The sequence below is a fragment of the Parasteatoda tepidariorum genome, chromosome 4 (assembly GCF_043381705.1).
Source record: "Parasteatoda tepidariorum isolate YZ-2023 chromosome 4, CAS_Ptep_4.0, whole genome shotgun sequence".
NCBI classification, from domain to species: Eukaryota; Metazoa; Arthropoda; class Arachnida; order Araneae; family Theridiidae; genus Parasteatoda; species Parasteatoda tepidariorum.
In genome coordinates, this window is record NC_092207.1 from 19,567,086 (window position 1) to 19,584,659 (window position 17,574).

At 32.1% G+C, this 17,574-nt stretch overlaps 1 protein-coding gene across 5 annotated transcripts in view; it reads left to right on the forward strand.

The window, feature by feature from the left end:
• LOC107440460 (cyclin-dependent kinase 16) overlaps window positions 1–17,574 on the forward strand; it is a 96,726-nt gene that overhangs the window by 12,123 nt on the left and 67,029 nt on the right. For 4 of the 5 annotated variants that reach the window (XM_016053381.3, XM_016053402.3, XM_016053386.4 and 1 more), the window contains exon 4: window positions 14,005–14,109. In XM_016053381.3, coding sequence (XP_015908867.2) covers window positions 14,005–14,109 — 105 coding nt within the window. Of the gene's footprint in view, window positions 1–14,004; window positions 14,110–16,670; window positions 17,172–17,574 lie in introns of those variants that run through there. The other variant, XM_016053411.3, reaches the window with a different exon arrangement.

Sequence of the window (17,574 nt, forward strand, 5' to 3'; positions counted from 1 at the left end):
ATAAAAGAAATTATTAAAATTTTAAAAAAATCATAATTTAAATAAAGAACTTGATTCAAATCTAATAAGTTAATTTTTTTCCTTCAAAAGTAGAAGTTAAATCAAAATCTTTGAGATTGATATGGTAGCACATATATTCTAAGCATCACACTCTTAATAAAAGTAGCTTAGAACTCACTGGTCAATCAACAATTCAACTTCTGAAAGTACCATTAAACGATACTTTCATTCAATTTAATAAGGTTCATTTGGTTGGGTACCATATTTTCAATCCATTCTATTACAATTTTTCAGATGGATTTGGGAATTAAAGTAGTGTTAGGTGGGATATGTGCACATGAACTTATACACTATCTAGGCAAAAGTATCCGAAAACGCAGTGGTATAAGCTTTGAGCATCCTGAGGCACATATTAATATGATGTTGGACCTCCTTTTGCATCCATGACAGCCTGTACATGCCAGGGAAGACTTATCACCAGTTTTTGACAGACGTCCATAGGAATTGACTTCCAGGCTTCCCTCACAGCTGAAGTGAGCGCTTGCAGTGAGGAGGGTCGATTTGGCTGGCTATGTAGTCTGCGCTCTAATTCGTTCCAAAGGTATTCCATGGGATTTAAATCTGGACTCTCTGAGATGGCCAGTCCAGTTTTTGAACACCCATTTCCATGGTGCATAGCTTTTTTAAAAAGTGCTTAAAGGTGTTTATTTTTGATTTTCGTTTTTTAAAAGTCTTTAACAGTGCTTTTTTTATTAGGTGTTTTTTAAAAGTAATTAGTTTTCCCTTTTCGAAAATGAGATATTTTTCCCTTTACCTTGTCGATTTTCGGTACGTACTATGCAAAAGTGCGGTTTTCACATTGTTCTATTCAAAGTTTTCACAATTAATTCGACCACAATCTATTTCGGCTTACCGCCGGTCCAAAACGTATGACAGCGTCAATCATGTTACATGTTTGATGAAATACTTGGGAGTGACTACTGAGCTGGGATCGGTGAGATTGTTGCACTCTCACATGCAACTCTGTTGCATTTTGCTAGGTATTATCAATTTCAGGCTTTATTTTCCACCCTCTGATATCAAACCAATAAACCTCTTGATCTTTTTAATAATGGCTGATATTATCAAGAAAAGAGTTCTGTGTCAGAAACTGGCTATTTTATCGTGATCATGTAAAGTCTTTGAAAATTATTTTGCATTTTGTTAATGTATATAGTGCTTGAAAATATTTTTTTATCGGTTAAAAAGTTATTCAAAGGTGGTTATTTTTTGTTGAGATTTTTTTGGTGCTTATTTTTTGTTTGTTTGTTATTTTTTGGCTATGCACCCTGATTTCGTCAAACCACGTCTGTGCAAGTCTCGATGTGTGAGTGGAGCAGTTATTCTGTTGGTATAGAAATGGGCCTTCTCCGAAATATTTCCATAGAGTTGGGAGTGCAGCATTGTTCAGAATGCCCAAATACATCTCAGAGTTCACATTTAAAACCACAGGAACCCATGCCAAACCATGAGAAACATTCCCACACCATGCTTCCACCACCATAACAACTGGATAATTTTGTCAGATTGTGTATATAAGTTTGAAATTAAATTCTGGGACTTTTATGAACTGATAATCTTTATTCAGTTAAATATTTTTTAAAGTATTACTACTAAAGATAATATGGTGCGTAGCGTTTGTTAATAGTGCTTAAAGGTGATTTTTTTCGATTTTTGTTTTTTAAAAGCCCTTAACGGTTCTTTTCTTTTTGGTGTTTTTAAGAAGTGCTTATTTTCCCTTTTCAAAAAGTTTTTTTTTTTTTTTTTACTATGTCGATTCTCATCACATATTATGCAAAAAGCATGATTTTCACATTGTTCTATTCAACGTGTTCACAATTAATTCGACCACAATCCGTTTCGACGTACCGTCGTTCAGTCGCGTATGAAAGCGCCGATCATTTTACACGTTCGATGCAATACTCGCGAGTCCGCATGTCTGTCGACTGAGCTGGGTTTGTCGAGATTCTTGCACTCTCGTGTGCAACTCTGCTGCATTTTGCAAGATATTTTCCATCTCAGGCTTCCATTTTCCACCCTCTGAAATCGAACCGAAAAGTATCTCGATCTTATTAAGGTGGCTAATATAATCAAGAAAAGGGTTTCTTTGTCGAAAACTAGTTGTTATATCATGATCATGTAAAGTCTGAAAATTATTTTGCACTTTGTTAATGTACGTAGTGCTCAAAAGTACTTAAAAGGTGCTTATTTTTTGTTAAAAGACTTAGCTATGCACCCTGGATAAAGTATATCTATTATCATGAAAAATTTTTAACAATGTTGAAAAAGTGGAAGAAAAATATTAGTCTAATCTATTTTTGCACTTTCGTGATCAATTTTTCCAAAACACAACAGTTTTTCTCAATTAATGTAATGGGCGAACTATCACAATAAAAGACGCCAGGACCAATTAATTTTTCCCAGGTTTTATCTGAAGACAAAATAATGAGTGTTTTGTGAAGAAACAGAGAACCTTTTTGAAAACTCATATTTTTAGGAAACATTTTGAGTAGCTGCTAAAGCTATTCAGTTTTTTTTTTATATATTTTTTCTTCACTATACAAAAATTAGGTTATTAAAACAGCAACATTATTAAAAGGTTATTATATGTTACTATCCATTACTTAACAATTGAAAAACACAGCTTGGGACATTCACTCTCAGGTGAGACTCTATTTTATAGAATACTTTTAGAAGGTGTTTATCCTTAAAAAAATTAGTGCACACTTGTCAGTCGATTCTAATAGAAAATGTAGTTTGTATGTTGCTTCAAATGCTCTTGAGTCTATTGCAGGCCTAGAAAGTTTTAATAAGCTTACCCCAACTGGTCCCCGATCAGGCGCTAAAGTCTGCCAACAATCAAAATTTTATGTCTTTGAAGTCTGCCTCTATATACACAATAACTAAATTTTTAAGTACTCCTCCCTTATACATAGTGCGTAGCGTTTTTAAGAAGTGCTTAAAGATGTTTATTTTAGATTTTCGTTTTTAAAAGCCTGTAAGGGTACTTTTTTCATGAGATGTTTTTAAAAAGTGCTTAATTTTCCTTTTTTGAAAATGAGATTTTTTTCTTTACCATGTCAATTTTCGCCGCATATTATGCAAAAGCGTGCTTTTCACATTGTTCTATTCAACCTTTTCACAATTCATTTAAACACAATCCATTTCAGCTTATCGTCTATCCATAGCGTATGAAAGCGCCAATTATTTTTCAGGTTTGCTGAGCTGGGTTCGGTGAGATTTTTGCACTCTCATGTGCAACTCTGCTGCATTTTGCTAGATATTTTCAATTTCAAGCTTCATTTTCCATCCTCTGAAATCAATCTGAAAAATCTCGTGATCATTTTTTAATGGTTAATATAATCAAGAGAAGAGTTCTTTGTCAGAAACTAGTTATTTTATCATGATCATGTAAAGTCTTTGAAAATTATTTTGCATTTAATTAATTTATATAGTCCTTTAAAGTATTTTTTGAGTGCTTGAAAAGTACTTAAAAGATACTTATTTTTTGTTGAAAGATTTGGCTACGCACCCTGTTATAGAATAAAATTCCAGTTACCAATGAGCAAGTCTATTTTAGTTTCATGTCATTCCAGGTAGTACCCATCCGTTATTGATTTAGCTTTTGAGATTTCTAAACCAGGAGTTTTTTTTTAAGGGGAGTAGTAAGTCCTACCGTCAACCTGAAGGACCAGGCTGTTCCTCTTTGCCTTCCCTCCCCTTGGGTTACTCCGCCAGTAGCTCAGGTATTGCCAGCATATCTTCGATAACATACGATAACACACGAACCACACTGCCAAAATTAGGAGAAAACACCATCTGATAAAGTTTAAATGCTATTTATGTTTATTTTGGTTAATGATGCACTATTTTTTGTGGTACACTATTTTTTGTATACAATGTTTACCACCCAGACGCTTGAGGTTTCTTTCTTGCTGACTGTTATTTGTTTTAACTTTTTATGATGGATGAATGGAAATATACATTAAAATTTTGTTCGTGGATTAATTACTATTTAAATAGGAGTGATAATTCAATTTTTCAAATTTAAAATAATGGTGGGAATAATAGTTTAAAATAAAAATTCTAGAGGTGCTTGCTATTAGCAAATATAATTAAAAGTATTACAATTTTCTACTTTTTCATTCTATTTCATTATTCTAAATTCCTATTTCCCCCCCACTATTATAAACACTAATCGTGTCGGTTTTTATTAGACACATTATTTTATATACGTGTGAAAGATTGGATTATTGTAATTACTTTAGTACTTATATGAAGGCGATGGGCAGTGGCATTCCAGAAAGAAAAATAAATATGTATTAAAAAAAGTTTAATACTAACATACCACTTCATTTTACACTAAATAACTCAAGGTAATGATTGACACTGCTTTCTGATTCAAATTTTTCTGTGTCCACTATAAGTTCAGTAAAGCAAAGTTTCTCGAGCTGGATCCCAATGAAGCACTTTCAAATTAATTTCTCTTTTATAATTTAATTAAAGAGCAGTAAAAATATTTTCCCACATGTATGTACTGCATAACTGCCAAATTTTCCACATTTTGCAAAATTTTTCGACATTTCTGTGTTTTGGCATTGAGACTGCCTTTTAAAAATGTACTTTAAAATTTTGTGTCTTCTCAGAACTATTTATATATAAAGGCCAATTCCTGCTTTCTCAGGCAGTGACATCTTGAGTTTTTGCTTTGACTCAGCCTGATCAATGTTTTGGAGGTCATTAATTAGTACAAAATATAAGATGATACACATCTAACTATAGTACACAATAAAAAAGATCATGTTTTCTACCATTTTGGATTTATTTGAGCTGATTGTGTTAAAATTCTGTATTCCAATGAGTGTACTATAAATTTTTTGAAGAATAAAAATTGAAAATTCATAAAATCTTCTACAATTTTATAATGAATCTTCTGCATTTCAAATAATGGGGTTTGACAGGTTTCGTGCTGCTAACAATGATAACATTTGCAGTGAGAATTTAAAGATGATTTCCTAAAGCACTCTTTAGAAATCAGTTTCCAGAAATTTTCAGGAACATCTCCTTTTTTAGTCTATTAAAATGGGTCTGATTGAAGATGACGAATTTCCATTTGAATGTTGAATTAAACTTACCTCGCTTCAGTATTACTTATGGTGTTGTTAAATAAAAAACAGTGCAAGTTTTGGTTTAGGGTGTCAAAATTCTGAAATCTTTCTTAGAAACCTCTAATTGATATGAATTATTATTTCTTGAAAAGTACTAAGATTTGTTCTCCTTTATTTCTTTCAAATACTAATAAGATGGTAATAGTGCCTATTATTTGTATTCCGCTACAGCCGCAGACATATTTGTGGAAATACGATTTTGATTGCTGGCAGACTTTTCTGTCTTTCTCTATTGTAGTAGTTACTGAATGAAGAAGTCAGCACCCAAAGTCAAAATTCTTGATGGTCCCTTCAAAACATTTTAGTGGTTTATGTTAGTTTTACCTGCAAACCATGATGGTCCAACATCATTTGGTGATCACCATCATCCAACATTTTCCATTATGCATTCATGGTTTTTGATATGCCAACAAACTTCCATCATTCCATGATGGAAAACGCGATTTTATTACAGTGATGATTAACTACCAAGAGAAGTTTAATTCTCCTGGAGCAACAATTCATGACTGTCCCACCTATACATTTCCATGATGGTTTAATGGGAATTCTTGTTGGTTCTCAGAAATATACCATCAAAACGGTTTTTTAAAATTTTTTATGTTAGACCATCATAAATCAGTCCGAATTCCTACATTGGGATGATGGTTGTTCATGTCGGTTAAACATTTGATTTCTAAGATACTGTGATGGTCCATAATGATACAATAATACATTTCCATGATGGTTTAATAATAATTCTTGTTGGTTCAGAAGGAATGTGCCTTCAAAATAATTTTTAAATTTGTATTTTTTTTTTATGTTGGCCCATCATAAATCAGTCTGAATTCCTACATTGAGGTGATGGTGATTCATGATCATTCCAACATTTGATTTCTAAGGAACTATGATGATAATTTATTATGGTTCAACATGAACAAACCATCAAAACAGGTTGCTTATATTGGACCATCATAAATCAGTTCGAATTAGTACATTAGGGTGATGGTTGCTTATATTGGTCCACCATAAATCAGTTCGAATTAGTACATTAGGGTGATGGTTGCTTATATTGGACCATCATAAATCAGTTCGTATTAGTACATTAGGGTGATGGTTGCTTATATTGGACCATCATAAATCAGTTCGAATTAGTACATTAGGGTGATGGTTGCTTACATTGGACCATCATAAATCAGTTCGAATTAGTACATTAGGGTGATGGTTACTTATGCTGTTTGCCATCAAAGAATAAAACGGTTCATGGGGGAATTATTGATGGCTACCATCAAGATAATGTTAGTTCATCAATGGAAAACCATCAAATTTTTTGACTTGGGACACGACGAGTTATAACCGTCGATAGGGTAAGCTTCATTATGGCCATTATAGGGGTAATGAAGATTGTAAGGTGTAGCTAGATTTTTCTAATCAGAATGGTAATAGTTTATACTGCCATTCTGACTGAGCTTATACAAGAGCTTTGGCCCACACTGGTGTTGATAAAATCTAATGTAACATTTTATCGAAATTTAATAAATGATTTAAAATTATTTAAGTTATTAATATTGGAAACGTAGGTATTATTAAATAAAAATAGTATGTAACCTTCAATGAGAGCGGCAATTAAGAACTATATCTCCAAGGCTCCCAGTTTAGAGAGATCGAAAATTAACTAGTATATAAATTATATAAGTGATTAGATTTTCAGAATTTTTTTTCTCAGAATGAGCCAGCGAGTGTGCCTTATTTCAAGAGGGAAATACTCTAAAGTAGGGGTCTTTAACCATATGTGAATGAGTGTTGCATCTATTAATTTGGAAATCGCTATAGCCCTACATTTGCTGGATAGTATATGGAAAAACAAATTCAGTAATAAGAAATATCTATATATAAGTTAAGCATATGTTACTTAGTTTAACAATTTCTAGCATTGCATTTTGTAAAAAAAAAAGAAGAAAAAATTTAATGAAATTAGATTGGAATCCATTTCATGCATTTTTGTTATTGCCTGAAACCGACTAAATGGGATTATACTGATAAACAGAATATAAATAAACTACTACAGTGCAGGTTGTATTTAATGGATGAAAATCGATTTAGTGTTAGATTTTTGAAATCCGTGATGGTTCAGGGGATAGAGCGTTCACCTTTCAATGAGATGAACCGGGTTCGAATCCCAGCTATAGCTGGTCGATGCGAATTCCGCATCTGGCTTGCACCGACCACAGTGCTAACGTAATAATATCCTCAGTGGTAGACGGGTCATGGGTTAGAGCCCCCTTGCCATGAGGCTAGCCGTGGGAGGTTCTCGTGGTCTTCCTCTCCATGTAACGCAAATGCGGGTTAGTTCCATCAAAAAGTCCTCCCCGAAAACAAATTTCTCCCAATACTTGATCGAAGAGTTCCCTTGTCTTCTGGATTGGGTTCAAAATTACAAGGCTACGGAGTTGAACATTAGCAGTCGTAAACCCATAAAATTGAGTTGGCTGTTCAACTACGGTTATAAAATATTATAAAACATAACCTCTTAGCTACCACTAGAATAAGTATTCTAAAAAAAAAAAACGTAGAAAGTTGGCAGCTCTGTAAAAGTAGAAAATTAATATTTTAGTGAGAAGGGAGAAAAAAAAAACGAAAAACAATTATAATCATTTTATGGTTGAATTTTTCATGTTTACATTATTGGTTAGCAGTGTTCTAGGAATTTTTCAACAGATTTTTGTATTCCATTTCTACGCTTCCCCCCCCNCCCCCCCCCCCCCCCCCCATATTCTTATCCTCTATTTAAAAGAAATTTTTTCTGGTACAATTTTTTTTTTTAAATATTAATTTTTGATTGTTGCTTTGTAAAATTATTGTTACTAACGGAAAATCGATAAAATAAATCCTCTCTACCAGTTGGCATCGTGTATCTGATTGATTTTTGTTTTATTTATATATATATATATATATGTGTGCGCGTGTGTGTTACGCTTTGAAAGAATTTTATTTAATTAAGGGCTTGAAGTCCCAAAATGAGAACATTACATGCTGGTGAATAGATAAAGAAAAGACAGTTTGACCTTGGAAAAGAAGGTTTTTCTACCGTTCTGGGCAATATATTTAAATGATAATAGGTCTCAGCAACGTGAGACTGATCAGTTTCCCAAGCTACTGAAGACACATCATCACATTTTCTGAGATAGTTTGATTGATATTATTACTTTCTTTGCGGGAAAAGTCTTAATTGATTGCGCGTTAGATATAAGCTCTTTTTATGGATTATATTTAATATATAATTCTTTTAACATTACACATATATGTGTATTGTAGAACCCTGATTGTCCGCAAGTTTCAGAAAGAGACCTAAAACTATATTGTGTGCGTGGTCGATAATTCATTATTTTTAAAATTAGTTTAACTGAGCACTTTTATGTATGTAATTATTTAAAAAATTTTCGTTTACTTTTTAAGTTTTTATGGATTATCCGTGATTTTTATTACACGCTCGCGGATAATCTGTGATCTACTGTGTGACCTGCGGGGGTATACGTACTTAGCCGTTAGAAATCCAAAGATAAAACACCCCAAAAAATCTATAGAATTATTACAACTTCCGAATGGTTGAAAAAGAATTTAGTATATTCAATAAAACGTGTAAAAAGAAAACTATAAACTCATCGTTTGATTGAAAAAGAATTTAGTATATTCAATGAAAAGAAAACGATAAACTCATCCTTTGATTGAAAAAGAATTTAATGTATTCAATAAAAAGTATAAAAAGAAAACGATAAACTCATCATTTAACTAGTGGTTAAAAAATTTTTCGCAGTGTGCGCTGAACCAGGGCCGCCTCGAAAGAAGGAGGAGACGGCCCCTTCTTTTGAGGCGGCCCTGGCTGAACCCATTTGTTCGGAGATCGTTGCCATTTGCAGGGGGAAATGAAATAGCAACGTTAACCCCTTGACATATCATTAAACAAACTCTAAACTGTGCGGAATTATTAATTTCTTGATATAGAAATGATCTTTGATTGCACTGTAAACAACAAATCGCAACGGAATGTTGTCAAGACGTCTAAGACACGTCAATTATTGTTTTGACATAAGAAACAAATGACGTCTCCCAGGTGTCTTCGTATGTCAAGGGGTTAAGTTGAAAATCAAAAATTGTGGTCGCTCTTACGATTAATTGTAATAGGAGGCATTAAAGTTAAAATTTAAATAATTCTGTAATTACTAATGTAGTGTTAAGGAATATCGGCTAGCTCAAATTAATTGTCAATTAGGACAAAAGTGACTAAAAGTACACTTAATAAAGAATTTTAATTTATAACCACAGATACAAATATAAATTACATTCGAACAAAAAGTAAAAAAAAGAATTAAAATTTAAGAAAACTCGGGGAAAGGGGAAAAGTCATGTTTAAGGTTTCATATCCGAACTTGAACTGAGTCACGGTGGTGAGGACCAGAGAATACAAGGGCTAGTTCACTCCGCTCTTAGAGCTGAAGCTACGATTTCCCTCCTCATGACGTCACTGTGTCTACAGATCTCGGAGATCGCAAGCAAAGATATGATAACTTTGCATCTTTCTCTTGTAAAAATAAGTTAGACTTCTTCTGGTTATTAGCCTTCAAACTTTACGTAATTAACACATTATTTCCGTTCATAAACATAGTTCAAAAAAAACTTTCTTGGTTATTATATTAAAAAAATACCATTTTAAACTTATAAAAATGTTTTGCTAGTTGGTGAAAATGACACGATAAATACTTTATTTTAAAAAGTTCAGTTTTAACTTTAACTATTAAGAAAAATGAAGGCATATATCGACACTTTTTTTATCTACATATTCTTTTATAAAGATAAGTTAAGTTAAATTTAGAATCCCTGATTTTAAAATATGTCGTTAATAGCAATTTGTTCATACTTAATCATTAGGAAACATCAACCTTAAACGCTAATTACTGAAACAAAATAATAATTTAGGTTCATAATGACATTAGAAATTTTACAATTGTTTATAGACATTTAAATTTACGATGATATAATTTATAGATATTTAAATTGAAGAGAATATAATTTTTAAAAAAAATCATAAATATTTAGAATAACTACATTAAAAAATATGTTATGAAATTAGGAGAATTTCAACTATATACTATATATTTTATTTATACTTTTTACTTACATTTTAATTTTCTTTGACTTTATCTATTTTTTAATTCTTTTCACCTGCCTTTCTTTATGAAGTAACGAGGCGGTTTCTATTTAGATAATGAATTTTTATAAAAGTTCTTTACGACAGAATAAACGTATTGCTGTTTTATATTAACTGTGTCATTTCGGAATCCATTCTTTACATAGTTGTTCATTTACTTTAGGGAACACGCGAAAAATTATACTTTTTCCTTTTGTTTTTATATCAGAATTTTTGCAAGTTGCAATCGCGCAAACTGGCATTTCGATAATAGTTTTAAATTCTTGTAAATTCACTGCAAAAACTGAGGAAAGTCATTATAGAAAATAACAAATGTCTTAGAATATCTCGCAAAAAGAAATGATCCAATATTAGTTAGAGCTAGTAAGGCCAAACGCTCCGTTCTTGAAGTAAAAGTGCGAGCTTTGCGCCATAGTGACGTCACTAGAGTGACGTAGGAGGATCGGCGCGGCAAGAGATACTTCAAAGGAGTGAAGGACATAGATGGCACCACTAATGGATTCTCTTGTTGCTAATTCAGTTAAACAATTCTATAAATCAATGATTGTTTGAAGCATTAGCACTTAGTAGTTATGTTTCGATATCTATTAATAATGATTTCGAAATATTCAAATTAAGTTTAAAAATCTCTTCAAAGGAGCGAAAAATTATCTTAGATATATATTTTTTTTAGTCATTTTGTGTGATTGTAGTTCGAAAACTGAAAAAACCAACCTCTGAATCTCGTTTATCAGTATTTTTCAATAGTTAAGCGCATTTTCTAATCCATTTCGGCCTAATTAACACCATGTTACCTTCTTTACTCTTGCAAAAATAAATACTAAAATATTATTTTTAATGCCTCGCTAAAACTTGTTTATAAAGTTATCATTCAACCGGTACTTTTATTTCCAGAGTAAACTATCCCCGCTTCTCTTTCCAATCGATGCACATAATTGATTTCTGCATTCCTTTTCTACATTCCCCCGAACTGGATGAATCACACCTTTTTCCCCCCTTCTGTGTATGACTCACAATTTGAATCTTCAGTTGAAAATCCACACTTCAACTTTAGAATTTCAAAAGCTAAAATTCAATATCAAAAGGTGTAGCTAGTGTTTTACAGTGCCAAGGAACGAACTCAGTTTTTGCGGCCCCCATGGTGCGAGACTTTAAAAGAAGGTTTTTCAGCGTCGTTTTAAATTTTGGATAATGCTAAAACTTAAATCAACCGCACTAGGCATTTTTATTTAAATTTTACTTTGAATAAAAGATTTTCGCAACTTTACCTAATGATTAAAGTAACTTCATTAATTTTTATTCCACTCTGTTTAAAATTTAACAGTGTATTGGTACTAAATGTAGTTTCTGTTACACTTAGATGTTTTTTTTTTATTGCGTTTATTGTTTTTCGTTGAATGATGAGCGTTTTTTTTTCTAAGGACATTTTATTCAATATATCGCCAATTTGTTTTTAAAAAAAATACTAAAAAAAACCTACGTGCAAAATAAATTACAATATTAATGGACATCTTTTTCAATTTTTAGGTTAATTGAATGAAAATTTGAATACTCAATACTAGCGAATGAAAATTTATTTTATGTTTTATAACCATCGTTGAACAGCCGACAAAATTTCGGATTTACGACTGCTAATGTTCAACTCCGTAGCCTTGTAATTTTGAACCCAATTCAGAAGACAAGGGAACTCCTGGATCAAGTAGTAGGAGAAATTTGCCTTCGTGGAGGATGTTTTGATGAAACTAACCCGCATCGCGTTACAAAAAGAGGAAAACCTCCGGTTAGCCAGACGACCAGGGAACTCTAACCCGTGATCCGTCTACCAATGAGGAAATTTAACGTCGGCACTGTGGTCGGTGCGAATCGTATCGACCAGCCATCGCTGGGATTCGAACCCAGTTCACCTCATTGGAAGGCGAACTTTATATCCCCTGAGCCTCTAACAAATGAAATTGGGAATATGTAAAAGAGAAAAAGCGTTTTTCTTTAGAATATTTCATGAATTTGGCTAAAGTAAGGGACAAAATTTATCCTCTTATAGCCCCACCATTTCACTATTCGTACCTTTTACACGATTTTTAAACATCGTTTGTTTTCAAAATTAGAAAAAATTTAAATAGTGATTTCTAAAATCTCTCTCTCTCGAGATTTTTTTTTTATTGAAATCTGTTTTTTTTAAATTAATGTTTCTATTTTTTTTTTCAATAACCTATCCAAGTTCAGATAAAATTTATTAAAAATACTTAATATTATTTAGCAACAACACTAAAACTAAAATATTTATTTATACTTATTGAAATAGTTAATATAATTTATTAATTATTATTAACTAATCACTAAATAAATAAAACCATAGGGCTATTCCATCATTTTGGAACATCATATTTGCGAACTTCAAAAGCACATAATTCAACTGAAAAAAATTCGAGCAGTTATAATAATTTTTTCAAAAATAAGTTGGTGCTATTTCCATTTATTCCTATTTTTAATATCTTTAATTTACTTAAAACTTTTTTTTAAAATTAAAAACATTTATTGAAATTTATATCGATTCTAATTTTTTGTATCTTTCATACGTTTAATTTTTTTTTAAAATTTCATAATTTTTTTTGCTTAAAGAACGAAACTTTTAAAAGTTGCAATAAGTGTAAAAGACACCATTAGTAGTACTGCTCGAATTTTTTCAATTGAGTTATGTGCTTTTTATGTCTGCAAATGCAACTATTCTAAATAGTGGAATTGCAAATACAACGATTGTAAATAGTGGAATTGCTCTATTGTTATTTTTATTCAAGCTCAATGTCGCCATGGTTTCTCAGTTACATATCAAATGAAGAGTAAATTTTATCAGAAAATATGGAAAAATTATTATAAACTACTCTTGGTGGCATATGTCTTTCTTCGTTATTTAAATACATTGTGTTTTATACAAACACTTGCATTTAAATAAACATAAAATTAAGTGGATATAATTGAAATATTTAATCTTTGATTGTGAAATATAATAAAATATTATACATATAACTTGTGAAAAATTTTATTTTAAAAGTTATGCTCATTTCTCATCTACTTTTGGTTACTCTCTGGATAAATATCTCATTAGACGAATAGGATGAATTAAAATATCACAACCTTTTAAAATATAAATAAATTTAATATTGTAAAATATTTTCTACTTCTACGAATAATTAAAAAAAAAAATTATTAAAATCCATTTTTAAAATAATAAAGAAAAACACTTTCAATGCTGGCAGTTTCTATATAGCGCAGAGGTATTGATGTGTTATGGGAACATGGAGGTCTTTGCGACTCGTCAGATTTAACGTGCATCAGTCACTATTTACTACACGGGGAGTCTTCGCTCGGCGGGGATTGGACCCACGAACATGGGCCCAGCGCCCTACTGACCAGACTATCCCGGCGTCACTTGGATGATTGTTCTCTCTCTAATTATTATTAAATAAATATTGTGCCCCGTTTCTCTGCCCAAGACCTGTTTTTGTCCCTCCTATCAGCAACGACGCTATATATTTACATATATATCTGTAACGCTTTGAAAAATCTCTCTAATTTTTTCCAGTAGTGAGTACTAAACCATTCCCCATCTCTTTTCAGAGTCTCCAAGCCTTCCAGAGTCAAATTCTGTGATAGATCAAGTTAGTTATTTCGAGAAAAGAAGGAAAAGGTCCATACAGAGTGGGCTGTTTAGGAAATTTAAAGGTGAGCCTCCGTCTTTATTCTATCATTGAAAAAGATCTTATTTTATGATGAAAATATTTCGAAGATCGAATGCTTATTTCATTAATCGTTTGAAATTAGGCGACTCCTTTATTATTCAAGAAGAAATGAAATAAAATGGGAAGCGATAAGTATTCGGCAGAAAATGATATCTTATTTTCAAATTTGCTGCTATTCAGAAAAGAGCCAATGTCGGATATATGAAACAAAACTCTTTTGTATAACGAACTGTAAACGAAACGACTGTTATGCAGAAATTTTATTAGAAGTATGTGCACTATTGCCAGATTTCTTTTTAGATAAGTAATTTTAAAATAATAAATCTATGAGGTCATTTTGGAAACTTAGTAATAACAATCAAAGTTTAAATTTTTTTTTCTTACACGCTATTTATCCTTTAAATGGCTGTTAAAAATTTTGAGGGGTAAAATTAATAAATATGACATTGTGTGGAAAAAATATATTGGTTTGATAATATACTAAAAAAATATTTAATTCAAACCGCTTCCAGCGACCAGCTGGTCCGTATTTTTGAATAAGAATTTCTCGATATTTAAAGTCATACATTTAAAAATCACGGCAATACGTGTAAGTATAAACTGAGATTGCAAAAAGAGTGGATTTAATTTTTGTCTTTTACATAGTCATACTTAGAATTTTTTCAGATTTATTTAACAAAGTCGGGGTATCATGGCGAATTTGTTATTACTAAACTAAACTCAGTGGCGGGACAGCCCATAGAGGGCCAAGGCCTTCTGTCCCCATCTCAGTTTTCTTGATCATGGGCTCTGGGGTGCAGGAGCAGATGTTCCGGTTAGGTGGTCAGCCGAACGCGAAACCCCCAGTGTTTAGTTCCCAACCATGCTTATTACTCATTTGTCGACCCACTGAAAGGATGAAAGGCTGAGTCAACCTTGCCCGGCCCGAGGATCATACCCAGACCCAGGACCCGCACGGGAGCGGGTCCGACCACTCAGCCACCGGGTGTCGAATTTGTTATTAAAATGTTCAATAACTATAAACATATTTCTAATATTAAGAAAAAAAATGTTAATTGTCCCATTACGCTTTTCATGGACAATAAAACAAATTAATTAACTGCTTTGTTAAAATCAAATTGTCATTTATTTTCTGTTATTAATGTGTTAGCAATTAAAACCTATTGCAGCCAATGACTTTTTTTTTTCTAAGGGTTTTTAATCGCCAAAGCGGATTGAACTTCAACTGTTAAAATTTCTTTGAAGTTTAAAAAAAAAAAAAAATACAGACTTTGATAATACATTTTAAAGCATAAGTAGAAAAAAAATTTATAATACTATAGCTTAAGGAGCGCTATCGAAACAGCGTAACCAACCAAATAAAACAGTATTCACATCAAAAGGTAAATCAGTCTTTACATTCATATGGGACGTTTAAATCATAATTAAAATGGGTTTTTGATTGGCAATTAATTTTATTCAGCCTTTTTAAACCTTGACAAAATAATTTTCTTGATATTTAGACCCTGGATTGGTGACTAAATTAAGTCCTAAATGTGAGTACACAAACGTACTCATAAACGAAGTTTCAAATGTGAGTTGTTTACTTCTCGTGCGTCTAGCCCAGGGGTTTCCAACTTACATGAGGCTGGAGGTCGCAATTTAAAACACCAGTCAAATGACGGGCCGCAACTTTATCAAAATTTTATATAGGACTCTTTTATGTTTGAAGGAACATTAAATATTATTGTCAGATTTTTTTCAAGTTGTACGAAACAAAAGCATTGAATTACAAATTAAAATAAGAAGTAGATTTTTTAAAATGTTTAATTGCATATTAAAAAAAATTCTGGCTACAATAACTTTAATTGTGCACCTATGTATTAAACAATTAATGTGCAACTGATATCAAATTGTTAAGATATAAAACTTAAAAGTATTTAAAACCCATATAGATTTTTTACGAAAATTGTCCGCAAAAAATGACAACTAATATATTTTAGTTCTCAGGCCACAAAAAAAGGCTTCGCGAGCCGCCAGTTGGTAACCACTGATCTAGCCGATGTTGACACCCAACCTTTCGTTTCTGCAAATTATGATTATTTTTATAAAAAATTATGTTAATGCAAATTAAAATTAGTTTACATCTATCATTTTAATTCCTTATAAGCAAACCCTTTTATAAGAAAATCAATATGCTGAAATAAATGCTGATTCTCTGCATTCCTAGATGTAATTTTGTTTATTTAGTTTTTTTTTAAAGAACTTCAAAGTTATTTCTATTTTCCGTACCTCCGAAGAAATTACGTTACGCGTCGTTTGGCTGACGACTCTCTTAACCGTGTGTTTTATGAACAAGAGTTGGATCTTTCTCTCACGTCAGAGTTGATTCAGAAGTAGAAAATTAAAAAAAGAAGAAAAAAAAGAACATTAAATAAAAAAGCAGTGCTGTACCATTCTAATGAAGCCCCGAGCCTGTGATCGATTTTCTGGCTTCTGATGAGCACATCTTGTGAATGGCGCTGAGTGTAGCTGCATTTTCCGGCAACCCTCCAACACACGTTTGTCACTCGCGTTTCCTTCCTCAGATGCTGCGGCACTCAACAGTGATGCATCCCGATCGAACGGAACTGTTCTATTACAGTATTTCACTGTTTTTTCCCTCGTCAAAATAAGAACGGAACCCGAAATAATTAACAATAACTTATAACTTGTAAATCGAATTAACAATGGGAATTGTTTTGTGTTCGAATATGTTCCAAACTACTAGAATTGAATTTCGGAATCGTTCGGAAAAAAAGAAGGAAATGTCGTCTGCTCGTTCCGATTGAATGTCTGTTTTAGGCTTAGAGCTTTTTTTGAATCCTTGACAAGCAGTGTATATTGAATTAAAATGGTGTGAATTGTTCGAAATAAAGTGTTTGTGCGTTATGGATTTCAAAGTGATGGGACTCCACAAGAGCAGTACTTTCAGTAATTTCGGAAACCATAAATTCGGCAACTGGTTCTCATCACTCGGACAAACCAGACGGAAAACGAATGCTCTGAAAAATTCGAAGAGCCTTAGTAAGTGTTTATGTATTTATTATAATCAATTGTAATATATTTTTATGACATTTTATATTTTACGAACAAGGTTTATTCTATACGAACGATAGAAGCTAAGGAAACTAGCAGACGAAGTTAAACTGAAACCTTTTTTAGTTTCAGTTTCGGAATTCAAGTTCATGCTCTTTAACTGTGATCGGCGAATTCGTGACGGCCTTACGGTTATCTAAGTAACAAATTTTATATTTTTTTCTTTCATACCTATATTTTTTTTGCTATATTTTTATGAAATTAATTAAATATTCGTCTTATAGCTATATAGATCTTTCAGAAATTAGTGAAAATTTCGCGTGTGACTGTCAACAGAATATGGAACAAGCATTCGACTTGTGTTCTGTTTTTTTAGAAGGCCTGTCAATAT